Here is a 22,476-nt window from a genome sequence, read left to right on the forward strand (position 1 = left end):
CCATCTGCACTGAGCAGCATTGCCCTAAAGCATAATGAGGTTTAAATTTGTTTCCTGGGAGATGTCCTAATTAAATGAAGTGCATTACTGGATTCAGATTAAAATGTTAGTTTTGTAGAACTACATTTTTCAGGTTGTTAGCTCCTAATGTGGGAGCTGGCAGCTCTTGGTATCTTCAACACAATAAGAACTCTTCCATTCACTGGAACTGTGACTAATACTTTTCAAGAACTGGGTGTCATGGGGCCATTATTATGAAAAGAAGTACAGGTCCCCTAGCCTTAGAGAAGTGTTGATGTTGAAAAAAACTAAAAACTTTGCCCCACATCCCAAACCAAATAACATTTATAAGGGGATTAGACCTATTGCTTTTCCATAACACATTCAGCCTTTCTCCACAAGTCATAAAATAAGAGTGCAGAATATCATCTCTGGTGGAGATATCATGGGGTTGGCATCTCAGAGCCCTGTATAAAAGAACTCTATTAAAAAAATTATCCAAAGACACAAGATCTAAAAAAGCAGAAGGCGCAATATCAAGAGTTATAGGCAAAGGAAATGAGATGTTTATAGATGAATTTTGAAGAAAGGTAGAGTAGATTAGGCAGAAAGAGGGAGAAGAAATTTGTCAGAGGTAGGAACAAATGATGTTTCACTCCCCTGTGGTGGTCAGATTGTGTGAAGTGTCAGAAGCGGCTGTTGCTAATAATAGTGGCTGATGTGCATCTCTTCTCTCAGTAATTTTGCATACTGCCTTAGATTACCACACATTGTATTTATTCAGCATTGACATTGCAATTGCAGTGTTACACCCTGACCCTGCTTTTGTGGGGCATTGTTTGCTCCACAAGTTTGCTACATGTTTTTTAATGGTATTTTTAAAACAGTTCAGTCTAACATTTTTTTCTGGCCATTGTGAATCAGGCAAGGCACATGAGGACTTCAAATTAGGTTGGGTAACTACTGAATTTGATGGAATTAAACAAGGGATAAATTTGGCACACTGTGACATTTCTCTCTCTCGCTTATTCTGGACTGTGTCTGATGCTTCTTCCAGAAATTATTTGTCTGAGGGCGCAGACATTTACCATATGTGTAGTTTGACATCTATATTTAAGGAGGGGCCGCTCCAGCCAGGCCAACGGGGACGCATGTGTGTGTGTGTGTGTGTGTGTGGCAAATTCCGTGCCTGCCCACAGGGGTGCCATTTCAGATTTTGGGGGCGGGGGGGGGGGGCGAGAGCAGTGTCAACTTTAACTGTAATTCCAGGGGCTACTTAGGCAACTGAAAACTCTTGTATTTTGGCAGATAATAACTTAGAAATTATTTGACAGGAGCACTGTATCTAATTCCTATATCAAGAAAGAAAATTAAATAAATATTAGACCCACTCAGCTCTAATACTAATGTGTTCTGACCAGTGTTCCCTCTAATTTTTTACGTCCATGTGCGGAATGAATTTTGTTATGTGCATCAATATGGAGGTGCACCTTCATATTGGTGCACATAACAAATTCATGTGCTGGGGGTGGAGCCGAGGGGTTTGGAGTGCGGGAGGGGGCTCAGGGCTGGGGCAGAGGGCTCCGGGATGAGGGCTCTGGCTGGGGTGCAGGCTCTGGGGTTGGGCTGGGGATGAGGGGTTTGGGGTGCAGGAGGGGGCACAGGGTTGGGGCAGGGGGTGAGGAGTCCAGCTAGGGGTGAAGGCTCTGGGGTGGGGCCTGGGATGAGAGGTTTGGGGTGCAGGAGGGAGCTTAGGGCTGGGGCAGAGGGTTAGGGTGCAGTGGGGCGTGGGCTCTGGGATGCGGCTGGGGATGAGGGGTTTGGGGTGCAGGCTGCCCCGGGGCTGTGGTGGGGGGAGAGGACTCCCCCCAGCTCTCTCCCCGGCTGCGGCAGCTCCGGCGGTGCTGGGCTGGGCTGGGCTGAGGAAGGAGCTCCTCTCCCCAGCAGCTCCTGCGGTGCTGGGCTGGGCTGAGGGCTCCTCCCGCAGCTGTGGCAAGTCCGGGGCAGGTCCGTGCTAGGGCCAGCAGGGAGAGATGCCGGTTCTGACATTTTGTGGCAAGTTACTTAAGGGACACTGGTTAGATTTAAAACTTTTAATGTATATTCTTACTCAGATACTCTTACCAGGGGCGGTGCTAGCTTTTTTGCTGCCCCAAGCACGGCAGGCAGGCTGCCTTCGGGGGCTTGCCTGCGGGAGATCCCCTGTCCCGCGGATTTGGCGTACCCCCCGCAGGCATGCTGCTGAAAGCTGCCTGACTGCCACCCGCACAGGGACCGGCAGAGTGCCCCCTGTGGCTTGCAGTCCCAGGCACACGCTTGGTGCGCTGGTGCCTGGAGCCGCCGCTGACCCTTACTAAAGTCAGAAGGGACCATCATGGTCATCTAGTCTAACCTTCTGCACATTCCAGGCCACAGAACCTCATCCACTCACTCCTGTAATAGAACTGTAGCCTCTGGCTGAGTTACTGAAGTCCTCAAATCATGGTTTAAAGCAGGGGTTGGCAACCTTCGGCACGTGGCCCATCAGGGTAATCCGCTGGCAGGCTGTGAGACATTTTGTTTACGTTGACTGTCCTCAGGCACGCCCCCTGCAGCTTCCAGTGGCCGCGGTTTGCCATTCCCGGCCAACGGGAGCTGCGGGAAGCGCTGCAGGCTGCAGGGATCTGGTTTAAAGACTTCAAGTTACAGAAAATTCACCATTTATGTTAGTTTAAATGTGCAAGTTACCCATGCCCCGTGCTGCAGAGGAAGGCGAAAAACCCACAAGGTCTCTGCCAATCTGACCTGGGGAAGAATTCCTTCCTGTCCACAGATATGGTGATCAGTCAGACCCTGAGCATGTGAGCAAAACCCACCAGGCAGATACCTGGTAAAGAATTCTCTGCAGTAACTAAGAGCTCTCCATATCTCATGTCCCTTCTCCAGCTGTTGGGGATTTTTGTTACAGGCAGTCACGGATGGGCCACACGCCATTGTAGGCAGTCCTGTCATACCATCCCCTCCAGAAACTTATCAAGCTCAGTCTTGAAGCTAGATAGGTTTTTTGCCCCCACTGCTCCCCTTGGGAGGCTGCTCTAGAACTTCACTCCTCCGATGGTTAGAAACCTTTGCCTAATTTCAAGCCTAAACTTGTTGATGGCCAGTTCATATCCATTTGTTCTGGGTCCACATTGGTGCTTAATTTAAATAACTCCTCTCCCTCCCTCCTATTTATTCCTCTGATGTATTTATAGGGAGCAATCATACCTCCCCTCAGCCTTCTTTTGGTTAGGCTAAACAAGTCAAGCTCTTTGAGTCTCCTTTCATAAGGTAGGTTTTCCATTCCTCAGATCATCCTAGTAGCCTCTCTCTGCATCTGTTCCAGTTTGGATTCATCTTTTGTAAACATGGGAGACCAGAATTGCATACTGTATTCCAGATGAGGTCTCACCAGTGCTCTGTATAATGGTAGTAACACTTCCCTGTTTCTACTGGAAATACCTTGCCTGAAGCACACTTGGACTGCATTAGCCTTTTTCAAGGCTGCATCACATTGACGGTTCATATTCATCCTGTGATCAACCAGCACACCCAGGTCTTTCTCCTCCTCTGTCACTTTCAATTGATAAGTCCCCAGCTTATAGCAAAAATTCTTGTTGTTAATCCCTAAATGCATGACTTTGTACTACTAAATATCATCCCATTTCTATTACTCCAGTTTATAATGTCATCCAGATCTTCTTTTATATTTCATAGAATCATAGAATATCAGAGTTGGAAGGGACCTCAAGAGGTCATCTAGTCCAACCCCCTGCTCAAAGCAGGACCAATTCCCAGCTAAATCATCCCAGCCAGGGCTTTGTCAAGCCGGGCCTTTCAGTCCTCCTCTGTATTGGCAATACCTCACAACTTTGTGTCATCCAGAAATTTTATTAGCACACTCCCACTTTTTGTGCCAAGGTCAATAATAAAAATGTTAAATAAGATTGATCCCAAGACTGATCCCGAGGAACTCCACTAGTAACCTCCCTCTAGCCTTACAGTTCATCTTTCAGTATGACCTATTGTAGTCTCCTCTTCAACCAGTTCCTGTTCACCTTTCAGTGCTCATATTAATCCCCATCTTCTCCAGTTTAACTAATAATTTATCATGTGTAACTGTATCAAGTGCCTTACTGACATCCAGGTAGATTAGATCTACTGCATTTCTTTTGTCTAAAAAATCAGTTATCTTCTTAAAGAAAGATTTTAGTAAATTTGTTACTACTTCCTGAATACAACAATTGAAACAACTGTAGAATCATAGAATATCAGGGTTGGAAGGGACCTCAGGAGCTCATCTAGTCTAACCCCCTGCTCAAGGCAGGACCAATTCCCAACTAAATCATCCCAGCCAGGGCTTTGTCAAGCCTGACCTTAAAAACCTCTAACAAAGGAGATTCTGCCACCTCCCTAGATAACCCATTCCAGTGCTTCACCACCTTCCTAGTGAAAAAGTTTTTCCTAATATCCAACCTAAACCTCCCCCACTGCAACTTGAGACCATTGCTCCTTGTTCTGTCACCTGGTACCATTGAGAACAGTCTAGATCCATCCTCTTTGGAACCCCCTTTCAGGTAGTTGAAAGCAACTATCAAATCCCCCCTCATTCTTCTCTTCTGCAGACTAAATAATCCCAGTTCCCTCAGCCTCTCCTCATAAGTTATGTGCTCCAGCCCCCTAATAATTTTCATTGCCTTCCGCTGGACTCTTTTCAATTTTTCCACATCCTTCTTGTAGTGTGGGGCCCAAAACCGGACACAGTACTCCAGATGAGGCCTCACCAATGCCAAATAGAGGGGAATGATCACGTCCCTTGATCTGCTGGCAATGCTCCTACTTATACAGCCCAAAATGCCATTAGCCTTCTTGGCAACAAGGGCACACTGTTGACTCATATCCAGCTTCTCGTCCACTGTAACCCCTAGATCCTTTTCTGCAGAACTGCTGCCTATTACTTTCTATCATTTAGGCTTACTTTTTGCAGTTCACCAAACTTGGAACAGATCATTTCACTTTAGGAAACATCCTAACAGCCCTTTCTTATCATAATCGCCTGTTAATCAGTCTCTTTATAAACAAAATTCTGACTCCCTGCCTCAGGGGTGCAAGCTGGGAACAGCACATCTCCTTTCTCCTCTGCTGAACTCATTGCATTGCACACTCTGGCTGCCAGCCTGAGGCTTGCAATTTTTGGGGGGAGGGGCAATGCCCCAGCCATACCCCCCCAAACACCACCTATGATGTTTACATTGTTTTGTTTTGTTACTGTTATAAACTTGCCATGGGCATTGGTCTTAATTTCTAATGCTTAGAATTTGTCTTACAGGTGCAGATTCACTCTACAGAAACAGTTTTAGCTTCAGTGATGAAAAACTTAACTCTCCAACAATGTCAATTCCAACTCCAACTTTACCATCTCCAGCAGTAACTCCTTGTAAAGGTAAATCTCATAGTAACTTTATTTTAAATGTTTAAGTTTCTTCTGAACTCTGAGTGGTGCAGACTCATCTCTGTCAAATGTTAATCTACTGATATTTAAGATGTGAACAAACTCCTGAGTGTTAGTATTAAGACTACTTCAAACATAAGTCCTACTAGTATCTGTGCTAAACACAGTGGCACATTAGGTGCAATGTCTGCAATAACCAGTGGTTCATAGGTGCCTGCTAAGTGTATTCGCTATGAATCTACAGCATTAAAGGAAACATTAGTTTTTGGCTGATCTAAAATTGTGATGTGTTTTACTAAATACTTCCTTGAATGGTTTTATTTTCACTGTAGAGAACTCATGTTACACACAAAAACGCTTAACTTGAGTGCAGGGGTGCTTTTAATGTGAGTTGTCTGGCCTGTCATGGCAGATGTGCTAACTCAAGCTGTAGCCTAACTTGTCAGCTGCTGACACAATCACTCTTTGCAGTGTCACTGGTCTCACTTGGCCTAGGCTAACTTGAGAAGCCTTAACTTGAGCGCAGATAACTCGAGTTACCTTACGTCTTTTCTGAAGAGTGATGTCTGCACTGCAGCTGGGAGTATGCTTCCCAGTGAGGATAGGCAGACTTTTGCTAGCTCTGCTCGTGCTAGCATGCTAAAAATAGCAGAGTGCCAAAGTGGTCCAGCTAGTGGCTCGGGCTGGCCAACTGAGTTTGTTCTCAAGGGGCTAGCCTGAGCCATGCCGCCATGGTCATGCTGCTATTTTAAGGCAGTAGAGCAAGCAGAGCTAGCATGGATCAATCTGCCCATGCTGGGAAGCACACTCCCAACTGCAGGGTAGACATACTCTTAAGCCAATGAAAGGAACAGGCATATATCCATGCTACACAGAGCTTTCACATACAGTAGCACCTCAGAGTTACGAACTGACCGGTCAACCACACACCTCATTTGGAACCGGAAGTATGCAATCAGGCAGCAGAGACCGAAAAAAAAGAAAGGAAAAAAAACAAATACTGTGCAGTACTGTGTTAAATGTAAACTACTAATAAATAAAGGGGAAGTTTAAAAAAAATTTGCTAAGGTAAAAAAACTGTTTCTGTGCTCATTTCATTTAAATTAAGATGGTTAAAAGCAGCATTTTTCTTCTGTATAGTAAAGTTTCAAAGCTATATTAAGTCAATGTTCAGTTGTAAACTTTTGAAAGAACAACCATAACGTTTTGTTCAGAGTTACATACAACCTCCATTCCCAAGGTGTTCGTAACTCTGAGGTTCTACTGTACTTGCTCAAGTATTTTTCCCACCTTCATTTATATTATCTGCATACATATATGGAGACCTACTGTCACATTCCAGGGTGCAATCCAGACCAGTGAGGGGTTGTCACTACCTGCCCCACAACCTTGGGGGCCTCACAATGCTAGCTGTTGTAGCTCCCCACTGGGCTGCTCACAAACAGTCTGCCATCATGCAAGTCGCACCCTGAGTGTTTGTGTATAGCAGGGATCAGCAACCTCTGGCACACAGCTTGCCAGGGTAAGCACCCTGGCGGGCTGGGCCAGTTTGTTTACCTGCTGCGTCTGCAGGTTCGGCTGATCGCGGCTCCCACTGGCCGCAGTTCGCCATCCCAGGCCAATGGGAGTGGCGGGAAGCAGCGCGGGCCTAGGGATGTGCTGGCCCTGGTCCAGCAGCTCTGCTCCAAGTAGCCTGTCAGTCACACTCTGGCTTCCACAAGCCTTGGTTACTACTTGCATCCCCAATACACTCCCAGACCTGAATTTTCCCAGACACCTGTGGTCTGCACTGTCCAAACCTCTCCTGGATAGTTCAGATATTAAAGGTCTGTTGCCCCTTATATTGTATATATACCGATATTGTAACGGTCAATATTAAAGTTTACTGCTTTACCTGGAGTTACCAAACAGTTCAGTTTAAACACAACACTGGATTAGTTTAGATTAAAAATAAAACAAGTTCATTTAACTACAAAGAGAGTTTTAAGTGAGTACAAATATATGGGATTAAATTCAGAAATGGTTACAAGAGAAATAAAGATAAAACGCTTTCTAGTAGCTAAAACATAACAAGCCAGACTTGGTTTAAGGTAAAATCCTTATCACAGGTTCCAAGCAACATGGTTGAGCAACTTCTCAGGTCAGGATCTCACCGCAAAGTCTTAGGTAAAAGAGAGAGTCTGGGGTGTTTTTGCCCCTCACTTTTATAGTCCAGTCACCCTTTGAAATGCAAATTTCTGAGGATTACCCATAGATAAAGTTCATTCCAGCTGTGAGGAAGCAGACATGGAGTCTCATGGTGAAAGAAGTTCCATGCTGTTGTTTGCTAAAAGGCAGATCGATCTGTTCCTGCTTCCCTTCATTTGCCAAAGAATAGCTACTTGACAGGTTATTGCCAATCAACTTTGATGACACCTGGCTAGAGGTGTCAGTTTGTCCTTTATATTTGAGAAACCAGTTTACTCCTTTCCTTGACTTGTCTGGTAAACACACTGTAGTCATAATTTCAGTTTATGTTCATAACTCTTAGTACGCATTTCGTACACACATTACACAAGAATATAAACGATCAGTGTGTTTTTAGTTTTTAAATGATACGGTAACTCCTCACTTAAAGTCATCCCGGTTAACGTTGTTATGTTGTTACGTTGCTGATCAATTAGGGAACATGCTCTTTTAAAGTTGTGCAATGCTCCCTTCTAACGTCATTTGGCAGCTGCCTGCTTTGTCCACTGCTTGCAGGAAGAGCAGCCCGTTGCAGCTAGCTGGTGGGGGCTTGTAACCAGGGTGGACCGGTTTCCATCAGCTTTCTGCTCCCCTAAATTCCCTGTGCTGCAGCCACCCAGCAGGCTAGCAATTGCAGCTGTCCCTCCTCCCACTGCCATGTGCTGCTCCTGCCCTCTGTCTTGGAGCTGCTCCCAGAGACTCCTGTTTGCTGTGCAGGGGGGGGGAAGAGAGGGGGCTAATGTCAGGGTGTCCCCCTCCCCCCTGCTCCTGCACCCCACTTACCCCTTCTTCATATAGAGCAGGGAGGGGACATAGACAGAGAGAGAGCTTGGGGCAGCAGCTGCTGTCTCAACTTCCTGATCCACTTAAAAAGACAATGCACTTAAGAGTGGCTCAGTTTACTTAAAGGGGCAGTGTGCATCTCTCTCTCTCTCTCCCCCACACACAAGGTGTGTGTCTGTCTCTGTCTGCTATGCTGTCTCCCCTTCCTCGTGTTCGTGCTGTCTTGTGTGAGAGGCTACTGAGGGCTCAGCCGAGTGCTAGTTCATCATTTAGCAGCAAGGCATTCCCTGGGAAATATCCCTCCCTCTTTCACCCTCTAACTTCCCCACCTCAACCAAGCTTCACAATCATCATAGTTGTGAACAGTATTAAATTGTTTGTTTAAAACGTATACTGTGTGTATATCTATATAATCTATATTTTTTTGTCTGTTGAAAAAAATTTCCCTGGAACCTAACCCCCCCATTTACATTAATTCTTATGGGGAAATTGGATTTGCTTAACACTGTTTCACTTAAAGTCGCATTTTTCAGGAACATAACTACAACGTTAAGCGAGGAGTTACTGTACCTCACAAGGCATATTTTGTAGAAAGATTAATTCAATAGTGTGAATACAGAGGTGCTCAGGGTTACACCTATCCATATGTGAACACGTATGCTGACATGCCATATATTTAATTAAAATTCCTTACATAAACTAAGCTAAGGCAATATTAAGGCTGTGCAATTGAGCACCCATTTCAGGGAATGTGGAGGGATTTACTTAGGAGGAAAGATAAAAAGCTACATATGTACAGTTTGATTAAACCATCTAAGGGAAGGTGGGACATAACCTTACAAATATCAGAAGGTTGTAAATAACAAAGAGAAGAATTAACTATTTAACTTGGTATTAGGGGGTATTAATGAGAAGTAATGGGATCCAATTAAGCTGGCAGCAGAGACTCAGCAAAGAATTAGACTGACTATCCAGAAGCTATTTCTGAGAGCAAGGTTTATTTGATTGTGGAATACTCTCTAGAATGAAGTGATAGAAGCCACTTGCAATCTTAAAAAACTGGATTTATGTATAAATGCTAGAATACTAGAATTTATACATAAATAACAATTCTTCACTAGCAAGCAGTGGACATCTAACAGTGATGGAAAAAGCTTAACTTCTAATTTTTAAGGAAACAAAATGAGTTTTGCTCTAATGTCATTATGTGAATAATTCCCTAAAAGAAAGGAATCAAAATTTTAGGCCAGATATCAGGACAGTCTTTTCTCAGAAGCATTTGGACATTGCAGTAGGACTATTAAAGGAAGAGGTCAAGGAATCCTCTCTGAAGATAATCAAGAAGAGATTAGATACTACTGGGAATAATGTTGGGAGTTGTCCTTCAAAATTCAAGTGGTTTCTAATGGCCTTTATTTGCCTCAGTGGCAGAGACTTACATTTTTTCACTTATAAACAGTGCTGACTGTACTCTTATTTTGCAGCAAAGCTTGGAGACACAAAAGAACTAGAAGACTTTATTGCTGATCTTGACAGGACATTAGCAAGTAAGTAGATTCACTTTGTGTGGTACCTTAAAAATGATGGAAGTCAAAGTATTTACAATACAAAATATCAGTGGAGATGGGGTTGGGGGGGAGAACAGTATTTTTACATAATTTCCTTTAAAATATTAGAGTTCTTTTTGTGTCTTTTGTTGTGGGAGAAGTAATGGGGTAGAACATGGGGACAGATCTGCCTTTGTCCATGTATTTGTACTTTTAGGTCTCCTTAGTCTCCTTTTCCTGCTACGTAGATGGTCTCATTTCTCTACTCCCCTCCCTCCTTGTATATTTTCCCACTTTTTAGCAGCCAAATTCAACTTGATTTTGACTAGCACTTTCTTACATATAGTATTTTTGGGACATAAAACAAACCACATATCATGAAGTTGCTTTGATAGTACGCCTATTATGCAAGCAAGAGTTCTTCAAAAACTGATTCAACACAGTGAAAAACAGGCTTGTATTTCATAGTCCTGTAAGTCTAAATAACTGGCCAGTAACTATGAATGACTGGTATAAATGTAAATATTAGACTGCTATCATTGTCTTTACAAAATGATTATGGAAAGGAAGTCCATACCTTATACTTTAAATAAAATTAAAAAAAAATCAGTTGATCTAGCCTCCATTAAATACAGACCAAATTTGTCACTACCTGACAATCTGTTATTCAGTTACATTATTCTTTGGCTCTTCATCGGGCTATGGAACAACACTTCTTTTTTTAAATATTGTGTTACATCTATTCCTCTTCTCACAGTTTGACTGTGCTGTTCATTTGGGCCATGGTCTTGTATTCCTTTGCATGCAACCAGAGTGTTGAGCCCCCTGGGGCCTAAATAGGCAGTACAGACAAAGAACGAAAGGTGTAACACAAATTGTTTGTTTGTTGTTTTTAAATCCTTTGTTTCCCCTTCTTTGTATTTTTTAAGCCTTAGTTGATTTCCTTGAGTTTAACTCAAGACAACTTCTTTTATGATCGTAAACTTGTGTTATGATCTGGCTTATTTGTGATTAGCCCTTGCTGTCTTCTCACTTGTATCTTAATTCTGGCCTAGTTTCACTTATTTTAAGTATTTTCTTTTGCAATGGATTCATTCTAGAGCTATTCATTCTTTACCAGTGAGATTAATGCAGTGAAAAAGGCCAACTTCAGTCTTGTATTACTATCACATATTTTAAGTTCTACTATATAGTTGGGGTTATGCAACAACCTACACTTACTTGTGCAGATGCCTTTGGATACCTAAGATGCCTTTGGATACATTAGAACAGTGATTTTCTTAACCCTTTACAGCTTTACAATCTTTATAACTTTTTGGCTTCTATATATATTTTTTGGCTTTCCCCTCTTTCACGTCAGTTAAACAGCAGACAATTTAAGAAACGGGACATCAAATATGACATTTTGTCAGTGAAACGTAATCTTGTTAAGTGTAGCATTTGGGATCTCTCATCTTTCATGTTTACAGGTATGTGAAGCAAAGGGATTTTTGGCATCATCCCTGTCTACAGATAATTCCTTGAAATATGCAATGAAGACCTAATGATATGGATCACTGAAAGCCGCTGCTATGTCTGACAACTGTCAACTTTGCTATCCAGCATATTCATCTTCTGAACATAACAATAGTCACCTTCTCTAAGCATTTAACTGATGACATCAGTTTTGTTACTTTGCAGCAGGCAGGATCAGATAACTTAAATGTGCTGATACTATATTTTTTTCTTAAAAATATAGCTTAAATTTTAATTTAAAATTGCTTTTATGAAAATATATTTGTAATTTTATATAGTTGGAAACTTTAATGCTTTTAATATATTTTTGTATACAAATAAAACCTGAACTGAAATCTAGCTGTCTAAAATCGCTTTGTGGGTTTAAGAAGATTAATTTATTAAGTTTCAAACTCATCTCAGTTCCCGAGAACATGCATCAGATTTTAAAATGTCTGATAACTTATTTCATGACAGGCAAAATAACAAAATGCAGGCTTTATGCAAAACTTTACATTTTTCTCAATTAAAGGGCCAACGTTGGTTAAATGTGAGTATTACATATTAAATGCCTAGGGAATCGAATCAATTGAGCCAAATGCTGATCTCACACGAGGATAAGTCTGGTATATTTCTACGGACTTCAATACCCCTTTTTGTGTGTGTGTGTGTGTGTGTGTGTGTGTGTAGCTTTCAAGCCCTATCTAAGAGACCCCCTTAATGAACTTCCAAGCTTTGGTGGTGTCATTTAAATGTTAATGTTATTGAATGCACCACTCTAAATCAAACACTGATTGGGAGCCAACACAGGCTTAGGCCAAGATATTTAAAGGTGCTTAGGCTGAGTGGAGCAATGCCTAAGTGACAATCCCATTGACTTTCAGTAAGATTTAGGCTCCTACATACCTAAGTCACTTTTCAAAGTGTGACTTAGCCATGTAAGTCACTTATGGTCAGATCCACACAGGTATTTAGGTAACTGCCTTTCTGGGTGCTTGTGCCTGCCACTGCCTGTAGGCACCTTGATTTTTTGCTTGTCAGCATTCGCAAAGCCCCCTAAGCATTGATGCCAACCCACAGCTAGTGAGCCCTTACTGAAGAAGAGGCCCCAAGTAGGATTCTCAAAGTGGATGGGGGAATCAGGGCTGGCATTATGACATAGAATGCAGGGCAATTGCCCAGGGCCCCACACCAGAGGGGGCCCCCACAAAACTAAGTTACGAGTGGGGGAGAGGGGCTTGGGCTCAGGCTTCAGCCCCAGACGGTGAGGCTCCAGCTTCGGCAGGGTGGGGACCCACTCCTTAGTTTCTGCCTTGGGCCCCAGTGAGTCCCAATGCCAGCCCTGGGGGGAATGCCTATCTTGTCAGCAGGGACTGATTCTTAAAGCATGCTCAGAGCACGCTTAAAGCATTGAGAGAAAGCTAGATAGTAGGGCTGTCAAACAATCAAAAATTTTTTATCGTGATTAATTGCAGCTTTAATCGCACTGTTAATAGAACACCAATTTAAATTTATTATAAATATTTTTGGATATTTTCTGCATTTCAAAAATATTGATTTCAATTACAGTGCAGAATACGAAGGGTACAGTGCTCACTTTATATTATTTTTGATTACAAATATTTGCACTGTAAAAAAGATAAACAAGTGCAATCTACAAGTCGAAGCATGCAGGGGCATACGAATGTTTAGCTTCTCTCTCACGTAAATACCTTGCAATGTTGGCTACAACTGTGCCATGAGAATGCCTGTTCTCACTTCAGGTGACATTGTAAATAAGAAGCGTGCAGCATTATTTCCTGTAAATGTAAACAAACTTGTTTTCTTAGCTGTTGGCTGAACAAGAAGTAGGACTGAACGGACTTGTAGGCTCGAAAGTTTGACATTGTTTTTGAGTGTACTTATGTGAAAAAAATTCTACATTTGTAAGTTGCACTTTCACTTATAAAGAGATTGCACTACAGTACTTGTATGAGGTGAATTGAAAAATACTATTTATTTTATCTTTTTACAGTGCAAATATTTGTAATAAAAATAATATAACGTGAGCACTGTGCACTTTGTATTCTGTGGTGTAATTCAAATCAATATATATGAAAATGTAGAAAAACATCCAAAAAGATTTATTATAAAACTGCAATTAATCACAATTAATTTTTCTAATGTAGTGAATTTTTGTTGAGGTAATCACTTGAGTTAACTGCGATTAATTGACAGCCCTAGTAGATAGCAATCTTTTCAGTATATACTCTCTTCTTCTGGGGGTTAGGGCACTCATGTGAGAGACCCAGGTTTAACTCCTTTGGTTGTGTGATTTGGAGTAGGGACTTGAACCCATGTTTGCTACATTTCAGCTGAGTACCCTAAATGCAAGGCTGTTCTAGGATAGATGTCTCTTGACCTCTCCTGTTGAAGCTGGTCTACTTTATATAAATAATTAAACATTTGTTGGGCCAGAGAAAATTTAGAGCTGGCCTGATGCTGTAGCCCTGTGGTTAGGGCACTGACTTAAGATATAGGAGATCTAGGTTCAAGCCCTCTAACAAACAAAGTTGAACATCCCAGCCCAGTCTTCCCTGCAATATGGCAGACCTGGATTCAAATCCCTTCTCCCAGTAACCTAAACACCAGGCTTATTGATTAGGAGAGAGGTGCCTACCTCTCAGCTAGCTAGAAAAGATCCAGATCAGTGGGAGTTAGGCACCTAAATACCTTTGAGGATCTGGACCTAAGCCCCTCCCCTTGCCTCTTCATTTCACTCCCAGTTAGCTTAGTTGGCACCCTACTCAGTTAGCTGGCTTTTGAGGATCCCTTCCTCAGGTGCCTCTCTCTCCATGTGGCCCCTAAATCTGGGCTGAGGATTCCATGAGGTGGCAGGGACAGGTCTAGGCATTGCAATGCTGAGCAGAGAAATGTGTAAGTACCTTTAAGTATCAGGTCCTTACAATGCTGAGTGGAGAAATACCTTGAAAAAATCTAAATGTGATCAACTTCAGTAGTGTGATGTTTCTCTGTTATGAAAGCATGAAGGGGCTGCAAAGCCACCCTAGTGACTTCCTGGACTTAGGGGGCTCCTGGCAAGCACAGAGCTGGCATGGCTATCTCAACATCCCATATGCCACAGCCCATGAGGCAAAAGGCATATCAGGGATGTGTTGGGGGGAGGAGGGGCTATGACCAGGATGCAAGTGGTTAAAAGGGGCTCAGTCTCCCCCACTCTATTTTTCTGAGTCACGCTGCCACCTGTGCACATACCCAGATCAGCAGGTAAAGCCCCGCATCCAGTGGTGTCAGGGCCCTGGAGGGCGGTGGGGCAGACAGGCTTTCATGGGAAGAAGGCCCTACCTGCAAACTTAATTCATGGCAGATGGTGCTGGCTCCTAGCTCCTGAGTGGCACTTCCCAGAAAGGATCACTGGGATGGGGGCAAGAGTCCAGGGAGTGGGGAGATCCAGAGGAGACTGGGGAGGAAAGGAGAGTCCTGAGGGGAGCGGGGAGATCCTGAGGTGATAGGGGAAGGGAGTCCTGGAAGGAGGGGGGAGATTTGGAGGCGACTGGAGGAAGGGGAGAAGATTGTGAAAGGATTCGGGGAGAAGAAGAGTTCCTGGGGAAAGGATGGGGTGATTCTGAGGTGATGGGAGAGTTCCAGGGGAAGTGGAGTCCTGAGGGAAGGAGGGATTCTGAGATGAAGGATGGAAAGGGGTGTCCCAGGGGAGGAAGGGGAGTCCCGAGGGATGGTGGAGCTCCTGAGACCCTGTGTTCAATGGTACCAGGAGATGGGACGGGGCATGGCATCGCAGGGATATGGCCCTGCCTGTGTGTAGAGGCACATGTCAGGTGGTCCTGGCAGGTTCCTCTGAATCTGCAAGTGTTGACAGCCAACGGTCTGAAGGGGGAGCTGGGCCCAGCCCAGCCAGACAGGAGCTGCCAGTGGGGGGTGAGTGGAGGACAGGCTCAGCGCCGGCACCCCAAAGAATATTTGTACCGCGTGAAGGTGAAAAGAATCCAATTCAGGAAAGTAACACACTTGTAATTATGCCTAAGATCTTCTAATATCTGCTCATTTGGTTACTGTACAGTAGGGAAAAAAAAATCAAGCTGAAGCATTAGGTAGGCTTGCTCTGGCAAAGGAGGAACAATATGAAAATTCAAGCCTTCAGGAGCAAATTTTCCTTTTGGCTACCCTAGTGTAACTGAGAGGAAAATATGGCCCATCCAGTTTAAATTCTTGAATCCTAGTGAGGCTCTGTGTTCCAACTCTAAGGGAATGTTTCTAATATGCTCAGTGAAGGGGATTCCTTGATTTGGCTGAATCTGAAAGTGCTGTCTGTGGGGAGAAGTTCTGTTCCTTTAGCAGATGATAACAGAAATAAAAAGGGAAGACTTTGTTTTTCTTATTTTAAGTAATATCAGATTTATTTTGGAAAAAAATGATATTTACACAACTTGAGAAAATGACAGTGTCACCATGTCCATTTTGTTACTGATTCACTGGTTACTCACAGCCACAACTGAAGTCAATAGGAGCTGAGCTTTGCAGATAGAAGCACTATAGAATGCCAAGTGTTCTAAAAAGTCAGGTCGCACCCTGATTTGCAGCACACTACATTAGCATATTCTTTTGACCTTAATCTCTCTGGCTCAGATCCATGAAAGGCCATAGGTGCTGCAATCCTGAGTGCTGCAACTCTGGCCTGGTCCCCACTAAGTCCCCACTTCGGACTAAGGTACGCAAATTCAGCTACGTTAATAATGTAGCTGAATTCGAAGTACCTTAGTCTCAACTTACCGCGGGTCCAGACGCAGCACGGATGCTCCCCCGTCGATGCCGCGTACTCCTCTCGCCGAGCTGGAGTACCGGCGTCGACGGCGAGCACTTCTGGGATCGATCCCAGAACATCGATTGTCTGCCGCCGGACCCTCTGGTAAGTGAAGACGTACCCTCTGTCTAGAAAAGTCACTCTGATCCACAAAACCTGAGTGAGGCACCTAGGCTCCCTGTACAATAGATGGGAAGAGGCAGGCACTTTAGACTCCCCACAGCCAACGTGCAACCTAGACTAGGCAATGGGAGACACTGAGGAAAGGCCACCCCTCTCACAGGGATAGGCAGCTAAATCCAGGCTTCTCTCTCTGCTTAAAATAATAATAATTAATAATAAATAATAAATATATGGAGATATACCTATCTCATAGAGCTGGAAGGGACCCTGAAAGGTCATCGAGTCCATCCCCTTGCCTTCACTAGCAGGACCAAGTACTGATTTTGCTTGTGATCCAGGAGCCTGGGGAAGAAATGTGGCAAAACGTCTAAGTCACAAAATGGCCAACAAAGGACCTCCCTGGTAATCTTTAGCTTAGTGGATAGAGTACTCACCAAGGAAGTGGCATACTTCCAGTTTAAGTTCCTCCTCCTCCAGAAGGGGAGAAAGGGACTTAAACAGGGATTTGCCATCTCTCGGTGAGTGTCCTAGTCACTAGCTATTCAACTAATTAATTAAGTGGAACAACTTCAATAGGAGAGATTGGACTATTCTGATGTGGGTGTCTCAATCTCTCCTATTGAAGTTGTTCTACTTTAATTAAATAATTAATCAATCAAAGGGCATTCATACAACCTTCTTTGGTGTCCAGAGAGGGACCGCAGGCCCTCTCCCTGCTACTCTGGGATGCAGTGCAGGGACCCTGTATCAAGCAGATAAGGTCTGCTTCCTTAGACTCCTTGTTACTTCCTCAGACTCCTTGTTACTTCCTACCTTAGCCTGTCTCTAGGCCCTTTTTGCCAGCCCCCTCCCCAGACTCTGCAGAGTTCTTTCCAGCTCCTGTACTGAGCAACACCTCCCAGCACTTTCTCCCTGGAGGCCTGGTTCCTGTCTGCCACTTTGCATATCCATGTCTCTTTCCTCCAGAAACCCAGCCCCCAGACTGCCTCCCCCTGGGGGTCTTATCCTTTTGTCAAGGCTCACCACAGGAGCTTGCACCATTTTTGTGGGTTCCCAGTATCCATCCTGGCCTTTCATCAGAATTCCCTTCTTGGGAGAATAACCTAAGGCCTACTCTCCCCATGGGCCTCCCTTCTGCTGCCCTGAAGTTCTTCCTTTATTAATCACCCAGCTCCTCCCCATCTGGGCCTAATCCTAAGTAGGGCCTGGCCCACCTTCCAGGTGCAACCCATTGCACTAATTGCTCTAGTTAACTCTTTCTCTGACAGTGTGAGGTCTATACCCCCTCACACTGGAATGTCCTAACTTTTGGAGGGTTGGCTTTGCAACCCTAATAATGACCTTTTAATGTAGTTTTTTGTGCTTAATTAGTGTGTAATATGGTAACCCCAAAATATGCTAGGCACTGCACAAACAATGCTTGCCCAGAACACCACATTAAGGGATTGATACTTGTATACTAATACCTCTTATAAGTATGTACATTTGAAATGTTGCATATTTTGGACCAAGTTCTGCTTGCCACCATGTCTAAGCAAAAGCAGAAAAAAGTGCAGCCAGAAGTTGAACTGTCCCCATTCTGGCCTCTCAAAAGTGGCAGAGGGCCTGCAGAGCAGACTATTTATTTAATAAAAAGTGTGACACACGAATGCTCATAAGATACCGATCTTTATTTTCAGTCAACTGACATGGGTCAGGGTTACAGAAAGTGATATCCCTGTTACATGGTAGGGGTTAAGTCTTCATTGACTTCACCTAAGCTTGGTGACCCAGAAATGGAGACTGACCCCCCCCCACACACACACACATTCACTCGCTCTCTCATTCCTACAGCTGTGTCTGGTAGCATTGTGTGATGTGCTGTATAACTTCAGTTAAAGCCTCTACATTCTTTGCAAATTTAGCCTTTTTAGGGTATAGACTGCCTGCAATCCACATGCTGCAGTCCTAGCAACTATCCTCAGAGTTTCCTTAGGTCCCATCAAACTGTAATTTCTCAGTTATTTATATCTACTATGTAACCTGGACAGGTACAGAACCCAGGCCAATGAAGTTGTTATTCACTACTCTATCGTTAGGACAATTACAAAATTCTACCTTTTATGTTTCTACACTAGCAAGAACTTTCCGAACCATCAAGATGTGGACATGCCTTAACAATATTTTCTCATATTAAAAAGTAAAGACCATAGCCAAATATTTAAATGCTTAGTACTTCAGCAACATTAGCTATAGAAAAACAAAGATTTTGACAGAGATGTATTCACTCCTAAGTTTAAGGCCTGATCCCATATTCCAGGTATTCCCAAGTCTCCCACTGATACCAATGAGATGTGTGTACCTCCGTGGAATGGAGAACCAGGTCTTTAATTTGTGATTTTTTTAGGGAGAAGTAATCTATAATTTTCTTCTAGAGAACAGAACAGACCTCCTGTAAGAGTGCTCTGTGCTGACTGATATGGCCAGCCCCAGTCTGATACTGACAAACCAGCTTTAAACGCTTACCTGATGATTGAGGCTTTCAGCCTTAATATTGACTCACCATCACCAGTATGTATAGAAGATCACGTTTCTCACCAATGTAGAAACATTCACATACTTGGGCAGCACCATCAGCCAAGACAGTGGAACAAGCCAGGACATCCGGAACAGAATCAATAAATCCAGGAACACCTTCATGAACTTAAATATAGTCTGGAAATCATCAAAATACAACACCAAAACCAAATTTAAGACTTATGAAAGCTGCGTACTTTCAACACTACTTTAGAGTGCAGAATGCTGGGGAATGACAAAGCATGACATGCCCAAACTGTCTTCGTTCCATGCAACCTGCCCCAGAAAAATCCTCCATATCTTTTGGCCCAGAACAATCTCAAACAAAGATCTATTGACACAGTGCAGCGAAGAGGATCTGAGCACCATCATTACCAGGAGGTGTTGGAGATGGATTGGCCATGTGCTTCAGATGGAAACTGATTCCATCACCAGAATATCACTAAGATGGACACCTGAAGGCAAGCGAAAATGAGGCCAACCAAAAACAACATGGTGAAGAGCTGTGGAAGCTGAGCTGAAAAACCTGGAGCACAGCTGGGGAACTATTGAAAGACTTGCCAGAAACAGACAGGAGTGGAGGAGGAGCTTTGTTGCTTCCCTAACGCCAGAGACGTAATGGGTACTAACTAACTAATTGATGACTGAGGAGCCATAAGAAGAAGGGAGCCCAAAATGTTCTATTTTACAAAATAACAGAAATGCTAAACTAATGAGAAATAACAAACAATATTAGGTTACATCATTTTTATCTTGTCATTTAGACTGGCAGAATTGCAAGCCAAGCTGAAATGAAATCAGTAAAATCATACAGAAAACAGGAGTTTTCCCATGGAACATATGCAGTTTGTGATGCTAATATCTAATATTGGATTTAATTCAAGAGCTGCTGCAGCCATATTGGTTTTATAATATTCACTGTTTCCAAGCACAACAACCAGCTGTGTTACTGAAAATTTCACTCCAACAGTCTAGCAGATGTCCTAACATTCCCAAGCCCTTTTGATTAAATGAACCTTACATAAGACAGCCATTTTTCTCAGACTCCACAGAGATGGGAATAGCTTTCTGATTGTTGAGTTGGTCAGTTTTAGAAAACAGCTGTTTGCATCTAGCAAACCCTCCACACTTCCTCAGAGTTCTGCATAAGGTGGAACATTCCCCATTTTACTATTAAATTCCTTGTGCTTCACACTGAAAGCCAGGAGCGGACAATAAGACTTTAAAGTGACACATTAATGTTTGCAGTGTTGGTTCCAGGATAATAGAGAGACAAGGTGGGTGAGGTAGTATCTTTTACTGAACCAACTTCTGTCGGTGCAAGGGACACGCTTTCAAGCCACACAGAGCTTGGCAGTTAAAAGCATTATTTGCAGACATGATTGCTTCTGCCTTCTAGAGGACTTTCTGTGTGTATTTTACCTCTGCAAACATCCGCTTCTGAGAACAAGGCTTAACTATGTACCAGTCCTTCCTTTTGAAGGGACCCCATCCTGAAATGATGGTATGAAAGCATCCTCTTGTAGCTGCTCAATTGAAGACACTTATTTTCCTAGCCCTGACTTATCCTTCACCAGTCTCAAGTGATGGCCAATGGGAGGGAGAGCATAAGCGAGGTTCACTTCCACACCTTCTGTTCTCCAATCACATTTTTCAGTTTGAGCACTGAGTTTAGTAAGTAATAGTCTGTTTTTCTTTTATGCACAACTTATCTGCCAATGCAGTATTCTTTTTCCTAAGAAAGTTGCTCAATATTCAGTAATTAGGTACTATAGAGAGAAAGCATTTCTAATGCTCCCAAAGCCTAGGCTGGGAAGAATGTTATGACACACATAGGCATACCAGCAAGTCGTTGTCTGATTTTAGCCCCAAATTTGCAGATTAACTTCACATAAATATGAAGTAAGGAATGGACTATATTTTAAACTCCTCTTGAGGTGTTATTGCAGTTATGAATGTGAATCCAGCCTTACAGATCTAGGTGCCTAGCAAAGTGTCTCTCTAACAAGTATAACTAAAATATTTCAATTACTACATACATAAACAAGGAAATGGGGCGAGACAGTTTTGGATCTCAATTCCAGGCCCAAAGTCTGTAAGAGATTGGGTAACACAAAACATGTGATCTGAGGGTCCAGTGGTAAGGAACAAATCTCATCCCCAACATCTCAAACTATCTGAGTTCAGTAACAGTGCAACAAGTAGCTTATATTCCCATCCTTCTAGTAGAATAGCTGAAGTGCTAATTGTTTTAACATTTAGTTTGAGCATCATGTACTTTTGGATCATAACCAACCACTTTTCTCACACCAGATTGTTCTACCTCCCACTATAATCAGTGCTTCTGTAAATTAGACACCAGGGTATTAAGTTGGGTACACAGAAAATGAGGAAAACAAGTAGTGACCATCTGTGAAAAGTCTGATTTAGGTGACTTGCCCAGCATCACACAAGAAATTTGTAGTAGAGCTAGGGGTAGTGAGTTCATTTATTCCTCTCTGCTTTTTCTTTCACATCATGGAATATGAACCTTAAAATGTTCGGGTTTGAATTCAACTTTTGAACCCACCAAATTTGTCTGGTCTGATTTGGGACACGCATGTTCACCAATCTTCAAACATACCAAATTGTTTAGAACTTTATTTTTAAGTGCTTTGTAAATCTCCACATAGTTAATTAGTAGCTTAATTATAGATAACCATAACTAATGGCTTATTTACTGAGGACCATATTCTCGTGTCACTGAAGTTAATGGCAAAATGTCCATTAACTTCATTGGGGTCTGGATTGAACCCTTTGTAAACATGTACCTAGACTGACAGCTTGTTCAATGTTTCAGAACCTCCCAGAATTTGAGGTGATCATCTTTCACACAAGACATAAATCTGAGGTCCTGGCCAATTGTACTTATTTAAGATCCTGTAACACTTTTTGTTATTTGTTATTTCCCAGGCTAAATTCCAGTCTGAGTAAACATAATCCCAACTATACATATAAAATGATGGGGTCTAAATTAGCTGTTACCACTCAAGAAAGATCTTGGAGTCATTGTGGATAGTTCTCTGAAAACAGCCACTCAATGTGCAGCAGCAGTCAAAAAAGTGAACAGAATGTTGGGAACCATTAAAAAAAGGATAGATAATAAGACAGAAAATATCATATTGCCTTTATATAAATCCATGGTACATCCACATCTTGAATACTGTGTGCAGATTTGGTCACCCCATCTTAAAAAGATATATTTCACTTGGAAAAGGTTCAGAAAAGGGCAACAAAAATGATTAGGGGTATGGAACAGCTGCCGTATGAGGAGAGATTAATAAGACTGAGACTTTTCAGCTTGGAAAAGAGATGACTTAGGGGAGATATGATAGAGGTCTATAAAATCATGACTGATGTGAGAAAGTAAATAAGGAAGTGTTATTTACTCCTCATAACACAAGAACTAGGGGTCACCA

At 42.9% G+C, this 22,476-nt stretch overlaps 1 protein-coding gene across 1 annotated transcript in view; it reads left to right on the plus strand.

The window, feature by feature from the left end:
• Positions 1-11,876, plus strand: part of RGCC (regulator of cell cycle) — a 30,436-nt gene extending 18,560 nt beyond the window's left edge. The window contains exons 3-5 of the mRNA XM_034758417.1: positions 5,348-5,461; positions 9,964-10,026; positions 11,496-11,876. Of these exons, the coding sequence (XP_034614308.1) occupies positions 5,348-5,461; positions 9,964-10,026; positions 11,496-11,503 (185 nt within the window). The 3' untranslated portion in view covers positions 11,504-11,876. The remainder of the gene's footprint in view (positions 1-5,347; positions 5,462-9,963; positions 10,027-11,495) is intronic.
• The last annotated feature ends 10,600 nt before the right edge of the window (positions 11,877-22,476 follow it).

The sequence above is a fragment of the Trachemys scripta genome, chromosome 1 (assembly GCF_013100865.1).
Source record: "Trachemys scripta elegans isolate TJP31775 chromosome 1, CAS_Tse_1.0, whole genome shotgun sequence".
Lineage (NCBI taxonomy): Eukaryota > Metazoa > Chordata > Testudines > Emydidae > Trachemys > Trachemys scripta.